Below are 20,179 nucleotides of genomic sequence, written 5' to 3' on the forward strand. Positions count from 1 at the left end.
CCAATAGGAACTCAAAGTTAAACCACTGAAATTTCATCTAGTTCTCAGTCACCATCATACACTTGACATGGCCAAGATAGTAATCATAACTAGACGACTCCTCCGACAGTTTCTGCTTGAATAAAAGCATAACAAGTACATTAAGAGTTTCATCAACTTCCACTGAAATCAGTATGAGCATTTCCATTTATGTCAGAGTTGGAAAAAGACCCTAAATCCCATGAAGAACTGGTAAGTAAAGCTCTGGATGTGACCTGAAGCCCACTGGAGTTAATGGAGGTCTTTCCATCGACTACAGCGGGCTATGGATCAGGCCCAGGGTGAATTCTTTAATGTGGCAGATTAGATAGTAATGGTGAAATTCACTCCTGTGCAGAAGGCCTGCCCAACTCCTGTCTACTACTTAAGTCCCACTAAAGCCACTAAAATAAAGTTTAAGAGGGTCTTAAGTAGGGCACAGTGCTTGGTGTGTTTTCTGCCCAACAGTGAGTTTCACTTGAAGGGCACAATAGTGTGCATTTACTTACCTTGAAGAGTCTCAGAGGAGTAGCCATGTTAGCCTGTAGCATCGTAAAAAACAAGCAGTCCTGTAGCATATTAAAGACTAATAATTTTATTTATTAGATAATGAGCTTTCAAGGATAAGAATCTGATGAAGTGAGTCTGACCCATGAAAGTTCATTACCTAATAAACAAAACTGTTAGTCTTTCAGGAGCTACAGGTCACCTTGAAGAGTAACAGATTCTTGCATGCACTTAATAGAAGAGTAAGGTAGTTTACAAATGGAATAAGGGTATAGAAATACGACCAAATTACAGAAATACAATTTTTTAAAAAGTCAAGCTCAGGGCTTTGCAAATTCATTCTGACAAATGTAGTTTAGCTTTAAATTGAGGGGAGGCTCAAACAGAATTCTGAGGTCCAAATACCCCGGAACCATGGAAAAGTCTGGAGCCAGATAGGAGTTTGCAGCTGGTTCCTACCTCTATCACGGGCAAAGCCAAAAATTCAGGTCCAAACACCTGCACAATTGTATCTCTCTCAACTTCAGGGCCAGGACCAATTTCTATTTTAATTTTTTAAGATAAACTTCCACTAATGAACATGCAGTTTACCACTGCATGTGTGTTATGAAGTCCAGGGGAAATGAGAACTGCCTAGAATGCACTATCTGATAAGAAAACAGGAGACCACTTAGAGAATATTTGTGAAAGAGAATTGTCTAATCTGGAGATAAGCATAATTGAGAATTAACAAGATGCTCTCGCAGATTCTGATTTCTCCGTGCACTGTAGCCTTACACAATTAACATAGACAGGCACATCTGAAATCTCACAACAGAAACCAGCCACTGCCTTTCCCCCACTCCTGAATTCATATGACGGCCAAAAAGATGATAGCAAGGAAAGGTTACTCACCCTGTGCAGTAACTGGACTACTTCAAGATGTCGTCCATGTGGATGCTCCACCTTTAGGTGTGTCAGTGCGGCTGAAGATTTGTGTGTAGCAGCGTCCTCCCTCCCTCCCTCCCTTCCCCCCGCCTCCACCTCCCCCCCCCCCCCGACTGCCTGTGCTTGTGACACTCACTGCGCATGCACAGGCAGACGGTTCCTCAGGTCTTCTTCTCTGATCCGGAAGCCAAAGCAGGAATGCAAAGCAGAGGGAAGGGAGGTGGGTGGTGGAGAACCCACAGGACATCACCTCAAAGAACTCCAGTTAGTGAACAGGGTGAGTAACCTCTCCTCCTTCTTCAAGGGTCCCTGTAGGTGCTCCCCCTTTAGGTGACTACAAAGCAGTGTCATTGCTTGGAGGTGAGTTCTTTGGGTGATGTACATCGGCTGATAGCAATACAGATCAGCCTAATGCAGCCTGTGAGTCTGCAAAGCTTTGTATGTCATAGCGCTGAGTGAAAGTGTGAGCAGATGCCCAGGTCACTGCTCTGCAAATATCATCGGCAGACATGCCTCGGGGGAAGGCTGTAGAGGCGGACATTGCACATGTGGAACGAACACAAATGCCTGCCAGAGGTTCTTTGTTAAACTTATTGTAGGCAAGCCTTATACAGCCCAAGATCGATTTGGACAGCTTCTGCTTTGAGATAGGCATGCCATGGGACATTTCAGCCGAGGAGATGAAGAACTCTACATCTGTCTTCCAGAATGGCTACGTTCTCTGCAGGTAGGAGGCCAAGGCCCGGTGGACGTTGAGGGTATGCATTGCTCTGTCCCTATCATCAGTATATGGTTCAGGGAAGAAGACAGGTAAGTACACTGGCTCATTGCAATGAAGAGAGGTAAGTACTTCAGGGACGAATTTAGAGTGGGTGTGGAGGACTACTTTGTCCTTGTGAAAGGTTGTATATGGTGGTTCTGACATCAGTGCACTGATCTCCCCAACCCTTTGTGCCAAAGTGACTGCCATGAGGAAAGCTACTTTCATGGAAAAGTGCAGCAACGAGCACACGGCTATCGGTGCAAATGGTTTGCCTGAGGACCAAATTGAGGTCCCAGGCAGGCATCGGCTCCTTGGTTGGCAGGAAGGTGTTGTGGAGGCCCTAAGGAACCACTTGACCGATTGGTGGGTGAAGACTGAGTGGTCTTAGATAGGCAGGTTGAAAGTTGATCTGGCTGCCAGGTGGACCCTAACTGTGCTGGTGAACAGATTTGTTTGCTGGAGGTGAAGTAGGTCGGTGAGTATATGTGGGGTCCCTGCGTGCATGGGATTGCACGGTTGGAAGAGGCACCAGGGTCTAAAACATTGCTATTTTTGTAGGTAGGTCTTTCTCATTGCAGGTCGCCTGCTGTTCTCGAGGATTGTTCGGACCTGAGGTGGACAATACAGCTCTACCTCTGTCAACCAACCAGGAATCATGTGTGGTGGTGAAGGTGATTGATGACTGGGTGATGAATGGACCCATTCTGCTAGGCTAGGAGCAAGGAGATGGGAGGAAGACACCACAGGGGACACCTGGACAGCTGTAGAAGCTCAGAGAAACTGTTTGGGCCATCTGGGTGCTAATAACATGACTTGAGCCTGGTCCTACTTTATCTTGACCACAGTCCTCTGAATGAGAGAGATTGGTGGGAATGCATACGCTAAAGGTGCATTCCATGTGATGTTGAATGCATCCCCAATGAGCTGCGGCCTAATCCATATCTGGAGCAATAATGGGGGCATTGTGAGTTGGCAGCTGCAGCAAACAAATCCACGGTTGGGGACCCTCATTAGCGGAAGATGTGGCAGATGGTGGGTCTATTGATTTCCCACTCTTGCTTGAGAGGGAAGTTGCAACTGAGGTCATCCGTCAGTATATTGTTCCTGCCTGGTGTGTAGGCCACCACCAGATGGATTTGTCAAGGGACACACCACTCCCACAGTGGCACTTCTCAGCAGAGTTGTCTCGAACCTACCCCGCCCTGTTTGTTGCTGTACTGCATTGTTGCTGTATTGTCTGTCATTATGCAGACTGCGCTGTTGGAGATCGACATGGAGAAGTACATGCAGGCATACTGAACTGCTCTCAGTTCTTGGCGGTTGATGTACTTGAGCCAAGGCCACAAGAGGAGCACTTTTTAAAATCCAACGAGCTGGGCATGAGTGAAACTGATGAGACTGGCTGTGCTATGGAGCGGAGCCGCTGAAAGCAGCTGGAGCTGCTTGGGAGAAGCTGCGTCCACAGCTTTCCCTCATTGTCTTCGTGTTCTTGTTGCATTTGGTTGTTATTTAAGTTGTTCTGATATTGATTTTTTTTTCAGGTGACTAGAGGAAGGACTGCTTTGTGACTGGAGCCAGTGGCAATCGGAGAAGAACTAAGGGACCAGCTGCCCATGAATGCACAGTCAGTGCTACAGGTGTCTCGTGCTTGTGCCCTGCACACACAAGCAGCTGGGTGGGGAAGACACGGCTACACACAAATTTTTGGCATGTGGGCACCCTGGCACTTAGGGATGTGAAGGTAGAGCACCCACAGGGACCCTTGAAGGACTGTGGCTTTTTGTCACAGAAAACACATGCTCAAACTTGGAAATCAGCCACACACGTTTTGATATACACAGCAATTACTACTGCACACTGCTTAAACACCTACAACCTGGTGCTAATCTGGATACTTTAACTGATCCTCACAGTCAGTTTGTAAGTAAGAAGACATCGCTCTGTTAGCCTTAGCGAAGCTTGAGATAATAAACTTTTTAATGCAAGTACCTTCTGAAGCAGATGTAGTCACTTCTAAATACAATACATAGATAGCAATAGCAGGTATCTTTAGAAAGCAATTATTTACTGATCCATCTGCAGCTGTGGCATGAGTCCAAATGTGCAGGTGTTTGAACTGTTCACCAATTCAGACCTTTAAATAAGTTTCAGTGAATCTCTTCTGAATCATTCTGAGACTATAAATACAGAGCAGAATTAAATCAGCAATTTCTACATCAAAATAAGAACTTAACCAGTCCTGACGGGGAACAAGTGCCTGCCTGTCTTTATCTTTCGTTTCGCATTGGTCGGATTAATTCATTAAAGGACCTTGGCATTACATTTGGCAAGAAGCTCTCTGGAAGAGAGCCAGATCAATTATTTTCAGTTGGAAGGAAAACAAATGTAGACTTGAGAAAAAGTAGTTCAACACTGATCTTGAGCAAAACTTGATAAGACAAATAAGAGTGAAGAAAAGAAAGGCTGAATATAGTCTTGGACTATATAGATTTTAGGGTAGCGATCGTGTCTTCATGTGGGTATGCATGTAGAGCATAGTGGGGCTGTGGGGTGTTAATGTAACAGAAACCTTAAATTACACTAACATACCTTGCCAATTTCACTTTGTAGCTTGTATTGGTTTAATTGCACACAGTCCTGCAGATCAAAAGGAGAAAAAAAAGCTATTAGTTGAAGGGAATTACCGTGAGCTTGAATCAACAGCACGTGGACACAAAGTTGTCAAGACAGAAGTAATAAGGTTTATTTGAGCTATCACATGTTAATTTATAATTACTGCATTCTTATGACAATAGAACAAACAAATTACAGACCAAATTCTATGCTCAGTTAAACTAGTGTAAATCTGGAGTAACTCCACTCACTTCAGTAATGTTACCGATACAAATCAAAGCAGCATGTAGCCCTTTTATGTTTAAAATTTGATGGGTTGTAGTTAACAGGGAACAGAATTTAAACATCCAGAACACACATTTTAAAAGAAACAAGCATTCAGGCAAACTCCTTTCAAAGACTACCAAAATGAATAATGAACTCTAAAATTGATCTGATCATTTGTAAACTGCATTGACCTCCATTGTGAGTTAGCAAGGAGAGAAGTTCCAATAAGTTTAAATAGGTGTAACTGTAATAAGGGTGGAATAACCCCCACCTGCTGTGACACAAGCCCACCCAACTGAGCTCATTACAACTGTCAAGACTGGAGGACAACACACTTTCAGTTCCTCCCACATATCTATGCTCCATGAGGATCTGCACTGTTTTATGAGTCATGTGCTCCTTGTCCTTGTAATGCTCCATTCAGGATAGGATGCAATTCAGTGGAAATGTAAAATTCACAGTATGGTAAAGTATACTTCTACTCTGAAACGAAACAATGTAACTATGGAACTTACTTACCCAGCAGTTCTGTTCCAAGTTTGTAACATGTCAGATATGTGACAGAGTGGTTTGAAAAAATTAAAGTTCATAAACAAAACAAATCAAAAGCTCAAAGTTGTTTTCACTTTGCACAGTAGAAGACAGTGCCGCCTGTTTTTTAGTTATTTGGAAAATGTTTGTTTTCCTTATTGTTTTCACAATATTTCTTCCTTTTTGTATTTTCCTTCTTCTCTTCTATACCTCCTCTCCCTCTGACCCCCAAGCTGGGGAAAAATGTGTTTGAAAACTGCCAGCCAGCTCTAATTTATTTTTCATGCCTGTTCACCCTGACTAATGAAGGAGAGGCACTGAGCAGGATTCTAATCTAGCCTGTACACCAACAGATTTGTTTATCACATTCCAATTATTTTTGCAGTCACTTGATGAGATAAGATATCACAGATGATACAATGAAGCTAGCTCTGGTGCAAGAAACACATCAACTATCCTTTTACCAGTGAATGCCAGCTATAGTCTTTTGTTCTGACACATCACAAAAATGACATGGGACTGAATTCTGATATCTGTTAAGGTCAGTACAAATCCAAAGTAAAACAGGTTGAAACTCTGTAATCCAGAACTCTAGCATCCCACAAACTCTTAATCTAGCATGATTTTAGTTAGCCAGACAGCTCCTTACCAGGGATGTGGCCAAGTTTCCCGTGGTCCCATAAAGTTTGTTTACAGCCACCAGTCCTGGACTTCAATGTTATGTGGTGTTACTTAGCTGTAATTTACCCCTAAATGTCTTCTAAGAGGCCAGTAAGCAATAGAAGTGTTGGTAATGCTGGTAAGCAATACGATCTCCAGTGTTCCAGCAAATTCTCTCATTTGACACCAGCCAGGTCCTGCACCTTTTTTACACCAATATAGCTGACTCATCCATGTTTTTCTAATACTACTCCCCAACATGGAAACTAAGCACCATGTAAAACAGTACACTCAAGGAGACATGCCTGGTCATGGGCCTTTCTTGCATCCCTCAGACAGGGCAGAGTTATTTTTACCTGTTGTTGTGTGAGAAAGCAAAGTGGAAGAAGTGAGCATTACATTTTGTCCTTAGGGCGGTAAGGTTCATGGATGTTCTGTGATTCTGTGTCAGTGAGTTCCACCGTCACAGATCAGACTCTGTGGAAGCTTTGTCACCTGCATGTGAGTTTCACTCTTGAAGAGGGCTGTTCCATTGTTCTTGGAAAACTGAGCTTTTGTGGGAGAATGTGGTCCTAAAGTGCACCCTCTTAGCTGACCTGTGCCTTTCCCACCAAGAGCTCTGAATGGAAGTGACTTTGGAATCTGACCCTTTGTTCCTTAATGACAAACTTTAACTGAGGCTCTTCTAGAAGTAGCTATTTGTCCATATAGACAAATAAGGACACAGTCAGGATCAGCTCAGCCATCTGCGGTAGTGGCAGAGCCAAACAACTACATGAAGCAGCCAGATAACACCAGGAGGGCACTCTCCATACTGCCAACAACTATAATTTTACATATGGGCTACAATAAACACTGACATAAAGAGAGAGACTCCATTTGGATCAGGATCTTTGAGAGTCCTGAAGCAAGGGCGAATTTTTCCAGGATCTGTGGACTGTACCACCTTCAGCACCTTATGCACACATGGGTCAGAGAAGTTATGAAAACTCAGGCATGAAAAGTTCAGTTCTTTGCAGGGAAATTTTACCTGGATAATTGTGCAGGCTAACAAAACAGCAAGACATGCTTCTGGCTCTAAACAAACATCACCACCAGACTAGATAAGCTCATGTAAATACTATGGGCCATATATGAAAGGTATTTAGGCACCTAAAGATGGGAACAGTCACCAGTACTATTTTCAGACACACTTAGGTGCCATGCAGCCATTTAAATCAAGTGCATAAGTACTTTTCAAACTGGCCCAACAGCTCAACACATTAGCAGGCCACTGTTCAAGTTTTCATCATTAGATACAATGCAATGAATTTAAACCTTCCATAGGATGTAAAAAAGCACAGAAGACATGTAGCAGTACCTGTGTGCACAGCATGATGTCTAGGATAATCTCCCACATTAAATACCTGCTGGATGTATAGCAACCATGGGAGACGTTTCAATTTTTTGTGAACAGGAGGGAGTTTCAAGAGGGGCTCTCCAGGTGAAGGAGGAGCAATTACAGGAGCTTGGGGCAAGTGGCTTTCTGGAGTGTGTGTTTGTGATTCGGGGTTACTTGCTGGTTGCCTAAGAGCAACTGTGTACTCGGCGTTTGTTTGTTTGAAAGACCATGTGCTTAGGGTGGCAGTTGGAAGCTGTGAGCCTTAATTAGGATTTGAAATCTAGAACTCTTTGCTCATTGGTTGAGCCCTAACCAGTGGGCAGAGCTATCAAGAAGGCCAGAGCTTTATAAAGCCTGCTAGTAAGCAACCAGCAAATAGGAAAAAGAGCTCTTTCAAAAGAGCTGCATCTACATTGCTTGTCTTCCTTTGAAAGAATATGCAAATGAAGTACCAGATATATAAATCTATGCCTCATTTGCATTTTTTATTTCCTTCATTTGCATGCCTCTTTCAAAAGAGGAATGGTAGTGTAGATGTAGCCAGAATGTTTAGGTACTGAAGGCCTGATTTTCAGAAACACTGAGCTTACTCTGGCTTCCCTGGAAATTGCAGATTCTCAGCCCTTCTGAGAAAGAGACCCTGTATCATCAACAACTTCCACCAAATAGAAACAAAAAGTGAGAAGAAGGATTAACTACCGAGTTCAAATATGTTCCTGTAAGTCTAATGAGTCCTACTGAAATAAGAAACCAAACCTGGCAGCATGTTTATTATTTTGACAGCATTCCATAAAAATTAACATGAAATCTTATTCTGCGGAGTTAAAATGTCTGAGTTCTAATTAAACCACACCACATGACTTCCATTGAGGTATGAAGTCAGAATCTGCCGAGCTTCCACTGGACAGCTGCTAAATGCATAATGGTCAGCCCATTGAATAACTTCGCCGAACACCAGCACAAGTCCTCTGAACAGACAGCAGTAGCTGTTGCAGAGCATTTTTAAGCATATAAGCAAAGCAACTCTGTATCTTCTGCACTTTATTGAAGCTACATGAGGTTGAAGACATGCAATGGAACTTTTTTCTTCCTGTTAGATTTTGCTAGTGTTTTGGATAATTCCCATGGGGCACAGGATTCACATTTCAGCATATTGACACACATGCTAAAATGATGCTTGCTGCGGAGCAGTACATGTGTGTCACTGAAAACAATTACTACAGAACACGAGAACATTATGGGCCTGATCATCAGGGATTCTAATTTTTCATAAAAAATCAAAACTCTCCAATAACTCAAAATCCACCTTCTTCCGCAATTAAAATGTAACACTGACCTATAATTTCTCTAGTCACCACAGATAAAGGTATCTGTCATACATAATGTTTTATTGAATGTTTACAGATTTTAAGCTAGTTGGAAATCTGCCAGTACCATCAATCATTGCACTAAAATAAAATTAATAGAAATGAATTTTACATTTCATACATGTGCCCAATATTTTTGTGTCTGTCAGCCCCAGGTGGAGCGTAGGCTGACAGAGGGAGCCTGTCCTGTTGGATTAATACAGAGAGCTGGCTAACAAACTCTCCACTAAATGGAGCTCTACTGCACATTTGTATTACTTCACAAAACTTAAATACTAAAGATAATTTGCAAGAATACAAATTTGACAGTTTTCCCCTGGCAAGTGGATTTCTAGGACCCCTGCTGATCACTAATGAGAACAGAGCAGACTGGCAGTGGGTACAGGACAATGAGAAGGGGCTAGAAGGGAGGACAGTTCCATAATTTACTCCCTCCTCCCCAAAATACATCTGGCTAAAAGACCCCAGACTACAGTCAGGTTTGCACCTGGAAAAGAAGACTCTTAGGACAAGAATATTCCCCACTGCAAGCTTTACTTGGACAACTGTGGTATTTGTATAGCTAATACATTGCCTTCATTGAGCCATGTAAGGCTTGGTGTGTCTACAAGACCCCCAGCCACAGCCAGCCCCTGAAAATCGTGACTGCCAAGGGAAACATCTCCCTGGCAGCTAAAAGAGCCCCAGCTAGAGCTAGCCCCTGAAAATAGCGACCACTGAGGGAGACATCCCCCAGGAAGCTACAAGGCCTCCAGTCACAGCCAGCCCCCGCAAATCATGACCGCCGAGGGAGATGTCCCCCAAGCGGCTAAAAGAGCTCCAGCTCCAGCCAGGCCCTGAATATTGTGACCCTCACCGTGTGCAATCTGCCAGGCACATTGTGCAGCACGTCCTTTTGTTGAGTTGGGGTCAAGCCACGCGATGTGGCGAGGCACGGGAAAGTTCCAGACTGTGGGGTGCCTCCGGGGGGCGGGAAGGAAGGGCATGTGGGGGTCAGAACAACATGTAAAGGGCTGAAAAGAAGTTTCTTGAGCTACCAGCTTAGCTGACACATGGTGCGGGGGAGGGGAGGCAGCAGTTGGCGCCAGGCAGCACAGAAGAAAAGGCAGCTGGTTGGGGTATACTCGGAAGCACGGGCCCCACAGCTGCGCTCCTAGCAAAGAAAAAGATTTTCCAGCCTCTCCTGAGCCTACAGCCACGGGCTTGCAGGTGCCGAATTGTAACAGTCCTGTTGCCTAATTCCTACACACTTGAGAGCGGTGGAGTCGGAAGAGGCCAGAGCAGAGAACTGTGATGCTCTGTGGGGTACGTACGGGACATCTGTGGAGGCTAACGAATTCAATTTAAAGACATGCCGCATGCTCACTACCCTTCACTTGGAGTTTTAAATTGAAACTGAAAGCTACACCCATCGGATTAGTATGATTTTAGGATTTCGATATCATGTCGATTTTAGTGGTCCATAAATTGAGCTAATGGAATTTACAGTGAGGACAGGCACTGGGAAAAATCGGGCTAACTGACAATGGATTTTATCTCGTAGTGTAGATGTAGCCCTTGTCACAGCCCTTTAAAATGTTTTACTCCCTTCTAGAGCTGTTACTAGCCTCCTCTCTTCTTCCATCTATGTTTTACACCATTCCATGGATTACATTAAAAGCAAATACACTAAGGAGGAAATGTTGAGATTTTTGGATGGACTCTGACTTTGCCCTCTGCACAAGGGTGAATTTTTCTTTAACAGAAAATGGTGCAGCAACATAGCAGCCTTTTACAAAGTGCCTTGCAGAATGGAACACAACAGCCAGAGGAAATTTAGGTACTAAACTTGGCTGTTTAGTGGTTAGAACAGAGGCAGCTTTCTTTAGTGAGAACGTCCTTGGGGGACAGGCATGCAGAAAGACAGACCAGATTGCTAGCTTCCTAAGGTAGAAATTTTGGAGTAGTTTTTTGCACTTAATTAGTTCAAGGCCTTCCCTTATGAGCCTCTCTATCCCTCCTCAGTGAGTTTTTGGGTGTGCAGGAACTCGCTAAGAGAGATTCTGCCAGGAAGGTCAGCACAAAACACTAGGAAACTTCTGTAGAACAGACTATGGTTTAGGCTTGAAGTGGCTAAGGCCTTGTGCTTTCCCTCTGGACATGGATACCTATCACTTTGCAATGCACTCAAGAGTCCATTTAAGCCACATATGTCCAGATATGTTTTGTTTGTTAATTTCATCACAGTAGCTGTATAGACAGAGGCAATTTAGATTTCATTTCCCATAGCTGGCTTGGCTTTCTGAGACACCACCTTATCTTATCCAGGTCCCTCTCTGTGACCCAAAGATCACTTGATGGCAACAGTATCTTCCCTGAGCACCAAATTACAAAGTGAGTCTCCCTTGTAGGGTGCAGGACTATAGGCTCCAAGGAAAAGTAATTCATGCAGTGGTCTCCTACAGGAGTTCAATGATCACCACACTTTTGGTTGTTGTATTTCCATAGTCACTGTGTTATATTATTAAATAATTATCTGAATAAATGCCCTCCCACTCCCCCAGAGCCAGGCACTTCCAAAACCGCCCTCTAAATAAATGCCCTCCCCCCAGATCCAGGCACCCGTAAGCTCCCCATTCTAACTCAATGCCGGTGACTCACCAGAGCTGTCGGAGCCACCGCCAGATCCACTGCTGCTTCTGCCATTCGCTCCTCCCCCTCAGCAGTGGAGCACACGTGTGGCACAGGCGGATGACACTCCCCACGTGCAGCTCTCAGGAGGAAACAGATTTAAATGCTCCCTGTATTCACCACACTGCAGCATCCTATTCACCAGGTGTGGTGAGTGGCAAACGCGTTGGATACCCCAGCATCAATGAATTCTAAAAAAAAGCAACAAAAAACCCCCAACCTCTCTCCTTTCTCAGTCTGTGGTGAATGGATCAGAAAATATGGGGACAGCTGAAATTGTTGGATTTTCTGATTTGGTAACATCTCTAAAATCCATGCACATCTGAGTGACAACGTCCTGGTAAAGGGGTCACTCACTATTCAAGCATGATCAAAACAAAAAGCAGTCAAGTAGCACTTTAAAGACTAGCAAAATAGTTTATCAGGTGAGCTTTCGTGGGACAGACCCACTTCTTCAGACCATAGCCAGACCAGAACAGACTCCTTGCTTACTCTTGCTTACTGTTTTTGGTTCTCTGTGCCTTAAATATTGAGTCTGTTCTGGTCTGGCTATGGTCTGAAGAAGTGGGTCTGTCCCACGAAAGCTCACCTAATAAACTATTTTGCTAGTCTTTAAAGTGCTACTTGACTGCTTTTTGTTTTGATAGTGGATAGACTAGCACGGCTTCCTCTCTGTTACTATTCAAGCATGGAACATCTAGCTATAAACATCCTATTTCCTGTTTGATTCATTTAAGGTTTTTATTAAAGTTGACTCTATTATTTATGTTCCATATAGTGTCACTCCCCTACAAGCACAACCTAATGTGTCATTCCTATATATATTTTGTATCCTGGTATTATTATGTCCCTTTGGTTCATACATCTGAGCTTTTAGACTTCTAGCATTTGTATAAAGGAACTTATAAAATGTGTCTCTCTTTAGTTCTCTGCCTTTTTTGATTTAACTCAATGGGACTCTCTTATTTTTGAGCATTTCTCTTAATGTCCCACCTACACACGTCAAACCTCTCTGTCCTGGCATTCTCTCATCTGGCAACAACATCCATAATCCAGCATTATTTGAATTAGCCAGACAACCACTTACTATGGGTGCAGCGAAGCCTCTCATGGTCCCATAAGTTTGTTTACAGCCACCATCATCCCTGGCTCTCAGTGTTCTGTGCTGTTATTTAGCTGCAATTTACTCAGAAATATCTTCTCAGAGCCCAGTAAGCAGTGGAAGCGTTGCTAATGGGCTAAACAATATTGTCTTCATGTGGTCATGCCCTCCCCCCAGATCCAGGCACCCATAGGCTCCCCATTCTAACTCAACGCCGGCGACTCACTGGCTGGGATGACTTAGTAGGGGTTGATCCTGCTTGAAGCAGGGGGCTGGACTAGATGACCTCCTGAGGTCCCTTCCAGCCCTATGATTCTGTGATCTGGTAAATTCTGTCATTCAGCACCGGTCAGGTTCTGATACTGCTGGACTAGAGAGGTTCATCCTGTACTTTATCAGCTCATGTCCTCTCCATTTTACTAGGGTGTAGAGTATTTCCCTTAATAAATATTTCACCCAGGGATGTCTATGTCTAGACTGTGTGCTTCCCTGCCCCTACTGGCTTTCATTCAGCCCTTAGTTAAAAACTCCTCTACAATCTTTTTAATTTTACAAGTCAAAAATCTGGTTCTGTTTTGCTCTGATGGAGCCCCTCCTTCTTATACAGGGTCTTCCTTTCTCAAAAGACTCCCAAATCCTTCCTCCTAACACCATTTTTTTCCTCCAAGCATTAAAACTCCGCAGTTCTATCTGTCCGAGGCCAGGTCTACACTAGATCTTAAAGTTGGCTGCCAACATGCAATTCCAGCTACGGCTGGATTGCCCAGCTAAACGGTCAAGTTGCAGGCCTATGTACTGTATCATAGTTCAGCTTCACAGTATGATCACCGCCTGAGATCGCAGTGTTATCAAAATTCTATAGCCAGCGCATAGAAGGACCTGCAAACTGGATTGCACCTGCTTCAAAGGCAGGTGCAAGGAAGCCCATAAGGACAAATTATGGAATAACTGGTGCATACTGAATGTTTCTTCAGAAACATTGCTTATTACTCTGCACCAGTTAATAGGAATTTTGCGTGACTAAGGACTGGAGATTACAACCTTTTCTTCACATACAGAATTAGTGGGACTCTTTTACCTTAGAGAAGGGGCTGATGAAGAATTGAAAATCATTAAGCCTAAGTGATTTAGGAGTACAAGGTCCACTAACTCTCAATACAGTTTGTGCTCCTAAATCAAACTGGCGTAATTTTTCAAAGGGGTGCTGCCTAATTCCACTGAAAATCAGTGTGAGTTAGGTGCCATGAATATCCGTGAATTAGGTGCCTGATGCCATCTCTCCTTTTGAAAAATCTATCCCATAGGCACTTTTGCAACTGTACCCCTTATATATATTGTACTTATAACATCTAATTGAAGAATATACATCTGCACAGGCAAGGCAGCAGGGATTGGGAAACACCCTCTGTATTTGCAGACACAAATCAAACCATCCTTCCAAATTTTACCTTTTCCCATTTGCCACGTTGTTTTAGCTCCACAGTGCGTGAACACACAAGAACATCCAACCACAATCTGGGCTGTCAGTGCAATGAGCTGGGTAAAATAGTAAATAAAACTCTTTATTAAACTGGTTTATTATTAATTGAATGGCTTCTGTCACTAAGCAAGCTATGTATTATTAACTCCCTTCAGCGGGGCCTAAGTTAGTGCACTGACAGCAGAGCCTAGCTAGTAGGCAGGGTCCAAGGCAGAATGCTGACAGTGGGGCCCAGTCAGTGGTAGCACAATGCCCTGAAGATGCAGGACAGAAGGCAACTGCCTTGTTTGCCTTGCTCTAAGGCCTGGCCTGCTGCCCTCAGCTTGGGCGCAGCAACCAGACTTTTTGACATCTCACTTGTGAGCCACATACATACACCACTCTAGCTGCAAACTAAACTTAATACTCAGAACATTAGCTGACTAAGTTTTAATGGATCCAGTAATTTGCTGCTGTTGTGCTGCACCGTAACACTGAATCCATCCAGCCACCTCTTTATTGATCTCTGCTCTCAAGAAGAGCTGGCAGTCATGATAGTCTGCCTCTTTGATTCTCTTTCAAAATGTAACAGGAGGTGGAGCTTTTTTTGTGCAGCTGAAATAAAAGCCTGGAATTTCTCCCCTCGAGAGTCAGTTCAGCAAATGGGGCAGATATATGAACAAACCTGGCATCTGGATTATTTTTTAAAACAGGATGGAGATTTACTGGGCTGCAGTATTCTGGCAGCAATACTCCTAGTGAGGGGAAAAGACAGATTACATGAAGGGGAAAAGGTTTTTCTTCTGCAGTTAATGTACATATTTGGGAGCATGATTGATACTGAGACTTTCCTACTTCAGGCACCCCAGCTATGAAATATTATAAGTTCTGGCATACCATCTGGCTTGCTTTTCTGGTTTGGCACAGAGTTATCTCCTCTGTAAATAAAAAAAAGTATCACAGTCATCTTCAGCAGTGGGCCACAGCTGCCTCCAACGTAATATGTCAAAGTAATTACTGTAGTAATAATAATAATAATAGTATTAATAGAGCATTTCTCAAGAGAGGAGCCGAAACTGCTTCCAAAATATGCTAAATATTATGATTCCCCCTTTTAGGCATTGAGTTGCTCTGGAAACAAGAGAAATAAAATGACTTGTCCACAGACACATTAGTCAATGGAGAAGGCAGGAATTTAACTCTGGTCTCCAGCCTTCTTGTTCACTGTTCTATTAAACCATGCTGCTTGCCATATGGTGTTAAGGAGAGAAAATAAAACACTCCATTAGTTAAATAGTAACAGAGAGGTAGCCATGCTAGTCTGTATTCTAACGAAACAAACCAGCAATGTAGCACTTTAAAGACTAACAAAATAATTTATTAGGTGATGGGCTTTTGTGGGACAGACCCACTTCTTCAGATCAATCGCATTTCCAGTATAGACTGACCGGAAATGCGATTGATCTGAAGAAGTGGGCCTGTCCCATGAAAGCTCATTACCTAATAAATTATTTTGTTAGTTTTTAAAGTGCTATATGACTGCTGGTTTGTTCCATTAGTTAAGGTTACCACTGAGTTTTCAAACGGTTAGTCTCAAACAGGTCTGCTAAGAGCAAAGGCATTTATGGGGGAATTGGCACTCCATTACCTACCAATATGGTGCTAATGTTGCTCCAAGTTGTGCACTTAAACTGACCAGGGTATCTCGTCATGCGCTGAAAGCGTTTGAGGCAGGTTTAATGGCTTGATGTGATGGCAATGTGGATGAGAACTAATGTCTCTGCAGCTTGAGAAGCCTGGGAAGGGTCATCTGGCAACCGAACGGAAGACAAGGGGAAGTGTGTGAAAGTACAAGAAAGAGTAATACTGGGTTTCTGAAATGACTTCTAGCTCCTATAATTATAGTTACCACATTCTGTTTACATTAGTGAGGTTGATGTCTGTCTAAATAGACACCATTAGCTCTGTACAACAGCAGCCAACGTATAGTTCATGAAGTGTATCAGAGGGGTAGCCGAGTTAGTCTGTATCTTCAAAAACAACAAGAAGTCCTGTGGCACCTTATAGACTAACAGGTATTTTGGAGCATAAGCTTTCATGGGTGAAGAGCCGCTACGTCAGAGGCATGAGTGTGTGTGTTGGAGGGGTGGGGTTCAGAGGAGGGTTTAAAGAGGGAGTCTCAGTCAAAGGGAGGGCCAGAGTTCACAAGGTCTGTTCAGTCAGGGAGGATGTGGCCCATTATCAGTAGCTAATGTGGAGGTGAGAACCTCAAGAGTGGAGATGTCTATAAGGTGCCACAGGACTTCCTGTTGTTTTTGAAGTTGATGAAGTGGGTGCTCACAGATCTCATGTGCAGCACAATACCAGGAGTGCGGGTGACCAGAAGACAAAAATGTTTTCTCCAAAATCAGTAGGCATTTGCACTCCAGATTTAATGCTTTCCTTTAGCTGAAGTTGAGCCTCACAAACACTTTTGGATGGAGATTTAGGTCAGCAAGTGATCTGCCTCAAAATAAGGACAAGCACATGGAAGAAATGCTGATGGGGCCTTACATTTTCAGACGTGACTAATGGCTTTGGATGTCACCCAACAATTCCTTAAAGGATCCCAACTTTCAGAAGGTGCAAGTGCTCAGAATTTTGGAAAAAACTCACGCCCTCCATAGCGTTCTCAAGAAGGACACCGCAAATCACGACACATGACTGAAAACTTAATCTGGCAGTTCTCTTAAAAAGCCAGCTAAAAGCTACAGCTTTGAATTCAAAGTAAGGCTTAGACTCACATGGACTCTGCACAGCCATGAATTCAGGTATGCGATGGCTATGGAGCATCTGAAATGAACACCATGAAAACGTTGGTAATTCCCTTCCATTTATATTATCCAGTATTCATAACTTGGTGAGAAGAAGAGGGTGTAAGATAAAGGCTCGGCTCTGTGGGCCTGGTTCAGTACTAATTTATCGACTTCAGTACTAATTTATCAACACCTGGTTTATATCCATTTCAGAACAGAATCATGCATGGGAGGCAGGTGAAAGAGGCAAAGGGAGACTAATGCCTCCCCTGGGTCTCAGTGCTCCACATCGCCTGTTCTTCCTGTCCCTCTTCTGAGAGTTCCTGAAGGATCCCACAGCAGGCTTTTGCAGTCTGCAGGCTTGTTAACTTGGATTTGTAAACTTCAAAGTGAAAAGGCTTTCAGCTTGTCAGACCTATTAATATAACGTTTTGCACAGTAACAGAGAGGTAGTTGTGTTAGTCTGTATTCTAATAAAACAAACCAGCACTTTAAAACCAACAAAATAATATATTAGGTGATGAGCTTTTGGGGGGCAGACCCACTGCCTCAAATCTGAAGATATAACATTTCCAGTGCAGAATCATAGAATCATAGAATACTAGGACTGGAAGGGATGTTGAGAGGCCATCGAGTTCAGCCCCCTTCCCCAATGGCTGGACCAAGTACTGTCTAAACCATCCCTGATAGACATCTATCTAATCTGTTCTTACATATCTCCAGCGATGGAGATTCCACAACCTCCCTTGGCAATTTATTCCACTGTTTGACCACCCTGACAGTTAGGAACTTTTTCCAAATGTCCAACCTAAACCGCCCTTGCTGAAGTTTAAGTCCACTGCCCCTTGTTCTATCCTTAGAGGCCAAAAAGAACAAGTTTTCTCACTCCTCCTTATTTCACCCTTTTAGATACCTGAAAACCGCTATCATGTCGCCCATCAATCTTCTCTTTTCCAAACTAAACAAGCCCAATTCTTTCAGCCTTTCTTCATAGGTCACATTCTCTACACCTTTAATCATTCTTGTCGCTCTTTCCTGGACCCTCTCTAATTTCTCCACATCTTTCTTGAACTGCGGTGCCCAGAACTGGACACAATACTCCAGCTGAGGCCTAACCAGCGCAGAGTAGAGCATGAGAATGACTTCTTGTGTCTTGTTCACAACACACCTGTTAATGCATCCCAGAATCATGTTTGCTTTTTCTGCAACAACATCACATTGTTGACTCATATTTAGCTTGTGGTCCACTATAACCCCTAGATCCCTTTCTACTGTAGTCATTCCTAGACAGTCTCTCCCCATTCTGTATGTGTGAAACTGATTGTTCCTTTCCAAGTGGAGCACTTTGCATTTGTCCTTATTAAACTTCATCCTGTTTACCTCAGACCATTTCTCCAATTTATCCAGATCATTTTGAATTATGACCCTATCCTCCAAAGCAGTTGCAGCCCCTCCCAGCTTGGTATCATCTGCAAACTTAATAAGCGTACTTTCTATGTCAATATGTAAATCATTGATGAAGATATTGAACAGAACCGGTCCTAACATCCTTCCAAATTTGAAAGGCTGTACAACCCTGTGAAGGAATCGTCACACTTATGGATAATTTTAGACAGCCTTTTCTTTTGGAAAGTTTCCAGCAAATTCCCAACTACGAGTGTGGCTTAATATTTATGACAGAGTGTTGCCAACAACCTTCACCACTGAGAAAGTTAAGGATGCCATGGAATCCGGAATGCCAACTCTGGTCTTCTGGGCTTTTGCTGGAGGACCTACTGGGTGGCTCAGGTGTGATATATTATCAGTTCTCACTTCTTAACTGTTTGTGTGAGTTTAACTCCATTTCCTCTAAAATATTAGTCAGTGGAGATAAGTAGGTGGTAAGAAAAATCAAAGCACTCTTTAATAAAATGTTTTTCTTCCTGTTTCTACCTAAACTTTCCTGAGCTGTATAATATGCCATTATTTCATTAGACTCCACAAAGACCTCTAGGCTTCTTAGGGCCTGAATTAACAATGTAAAAACAGTCAGAAAAAAAGTTTTCAGTAACTGTTAAATAAAAATAAATAATAATACCTAAATAAACAACACCACCACCACCACACCTGACAGGCTCTATTTATCCGTCATGAAAAAAACAAAAGAGGGCACAAGAGCGATCCCTTTCCCATTTCCTTTAGCAGGTCTCCAAATATTTAATGGCCTGATCTTGCAAAGTGATGAATATACTCAGCTGCTGTTGCAATCTAAATGAAAGAGGATAGAGAAGAGGGCTAGGCAATACAAAACATATGTTTTGGGGGCAAGGAAGGAAATCTAAACTAGAGTGTGGGGTCATCCTGAAGTATAAACAAGGCTGGTAAGCACTAAGGATGGCTGACTGACAGCCTGGGACTGACTTACAAACTGGTAGCTGGCTGGGAGCAGTCCAGATTGGAGGCAACAGCAGGAAGACATTGTAAAGGATACCCGAGGTCAGAGGGCCAGCGTGACACAGCTACTATTAGCCCGGATTTTACCCTTGCTTTGCATATCATAGCATCCTCCCATCATCTTGCATACAGTGAAGAGAAACCTGTGAGCTGTATACACAGAGAGCTAGCATTCAAGAGACCTTGCACTCCAGTGAACAGAACACTGGGCTCCATGTCAGGACTAGGCCTGTGTTCTAGTCTTATGTTGGCAACAACCTATTACAGACCTTAGCATTAAAACTCTTTATGCTTCACCTGACGATCGTGTTACTCCTCATTGTTAAGGCATTTTGAGACCAATGGATGAAAAACAAGTAATCTCATGAGACATATTTATCAAAAAGGGATTACGGAGTTAGGGTGAAAACGTATACAAAGGGTTACCCTGGCCAGAGTCAAACAGCAACAAGTCCCTCTCCTCACAGGAGGCTTCCACTCAGATTTCTGGGCAAGGACAAGCAACCCCAAAAAGAACTAGTAGAATCTCTATAGGAGTCTGGCAGATTCTCCTATCACATGTCAGAGAACCACAGTGGAGCAACCTGTTAGATTGTCCCATCTTTCTACTTGCAGCACGTTCTCTAATGATTTTTGAGATTAGTTTTCAGCATAGAAATGATGGTTGCAACTCCTGGTATCATGAT

General features: G+C 43.2%; 1 protein-coding gene across 3 annotated transcripts in view; it reads right to left on the reverse strand.

Annotated features, from left to right (window-relative positions):
* Positions 1 to 20,179, reverse strand: part of CAMKK1 (calcium/calmodulin dependent protein kinase kinase 1) — a 229,187-nt gene that overhangs the window by 107,808 nt on the left and 101,200 nt on the right. For all 3 annotated transcript variants that reach the window (XM_075013387.1, XM_075013386.1, XM_075013388.1), the window contains one exon: positions 4,805 to 4,852. In XM_075013387.1, the coding sequence (XP_074869488.1) occupies positions 4,805 to 4,852 (48 nt within the window). The remainder of the gene's footprint in view (positions 1 to 4,804; positions 4,853 to 20,179) is intronic.

The sequence above is a fragment of the Carettochelys insculpta genome, chromosome 19, assembly GCF_033958435.1.
Source record: "Carettochelys insculpta isolate YL-2023 chromosome 19, ASM3395843v1, whole genome shotgun sequence".
Taxonomy (NCBI): Eukaryota; Metazoa; Chordata; order Testudines; family Carettochelyidae; genus Carettochelys; species Carettochelys insculpta.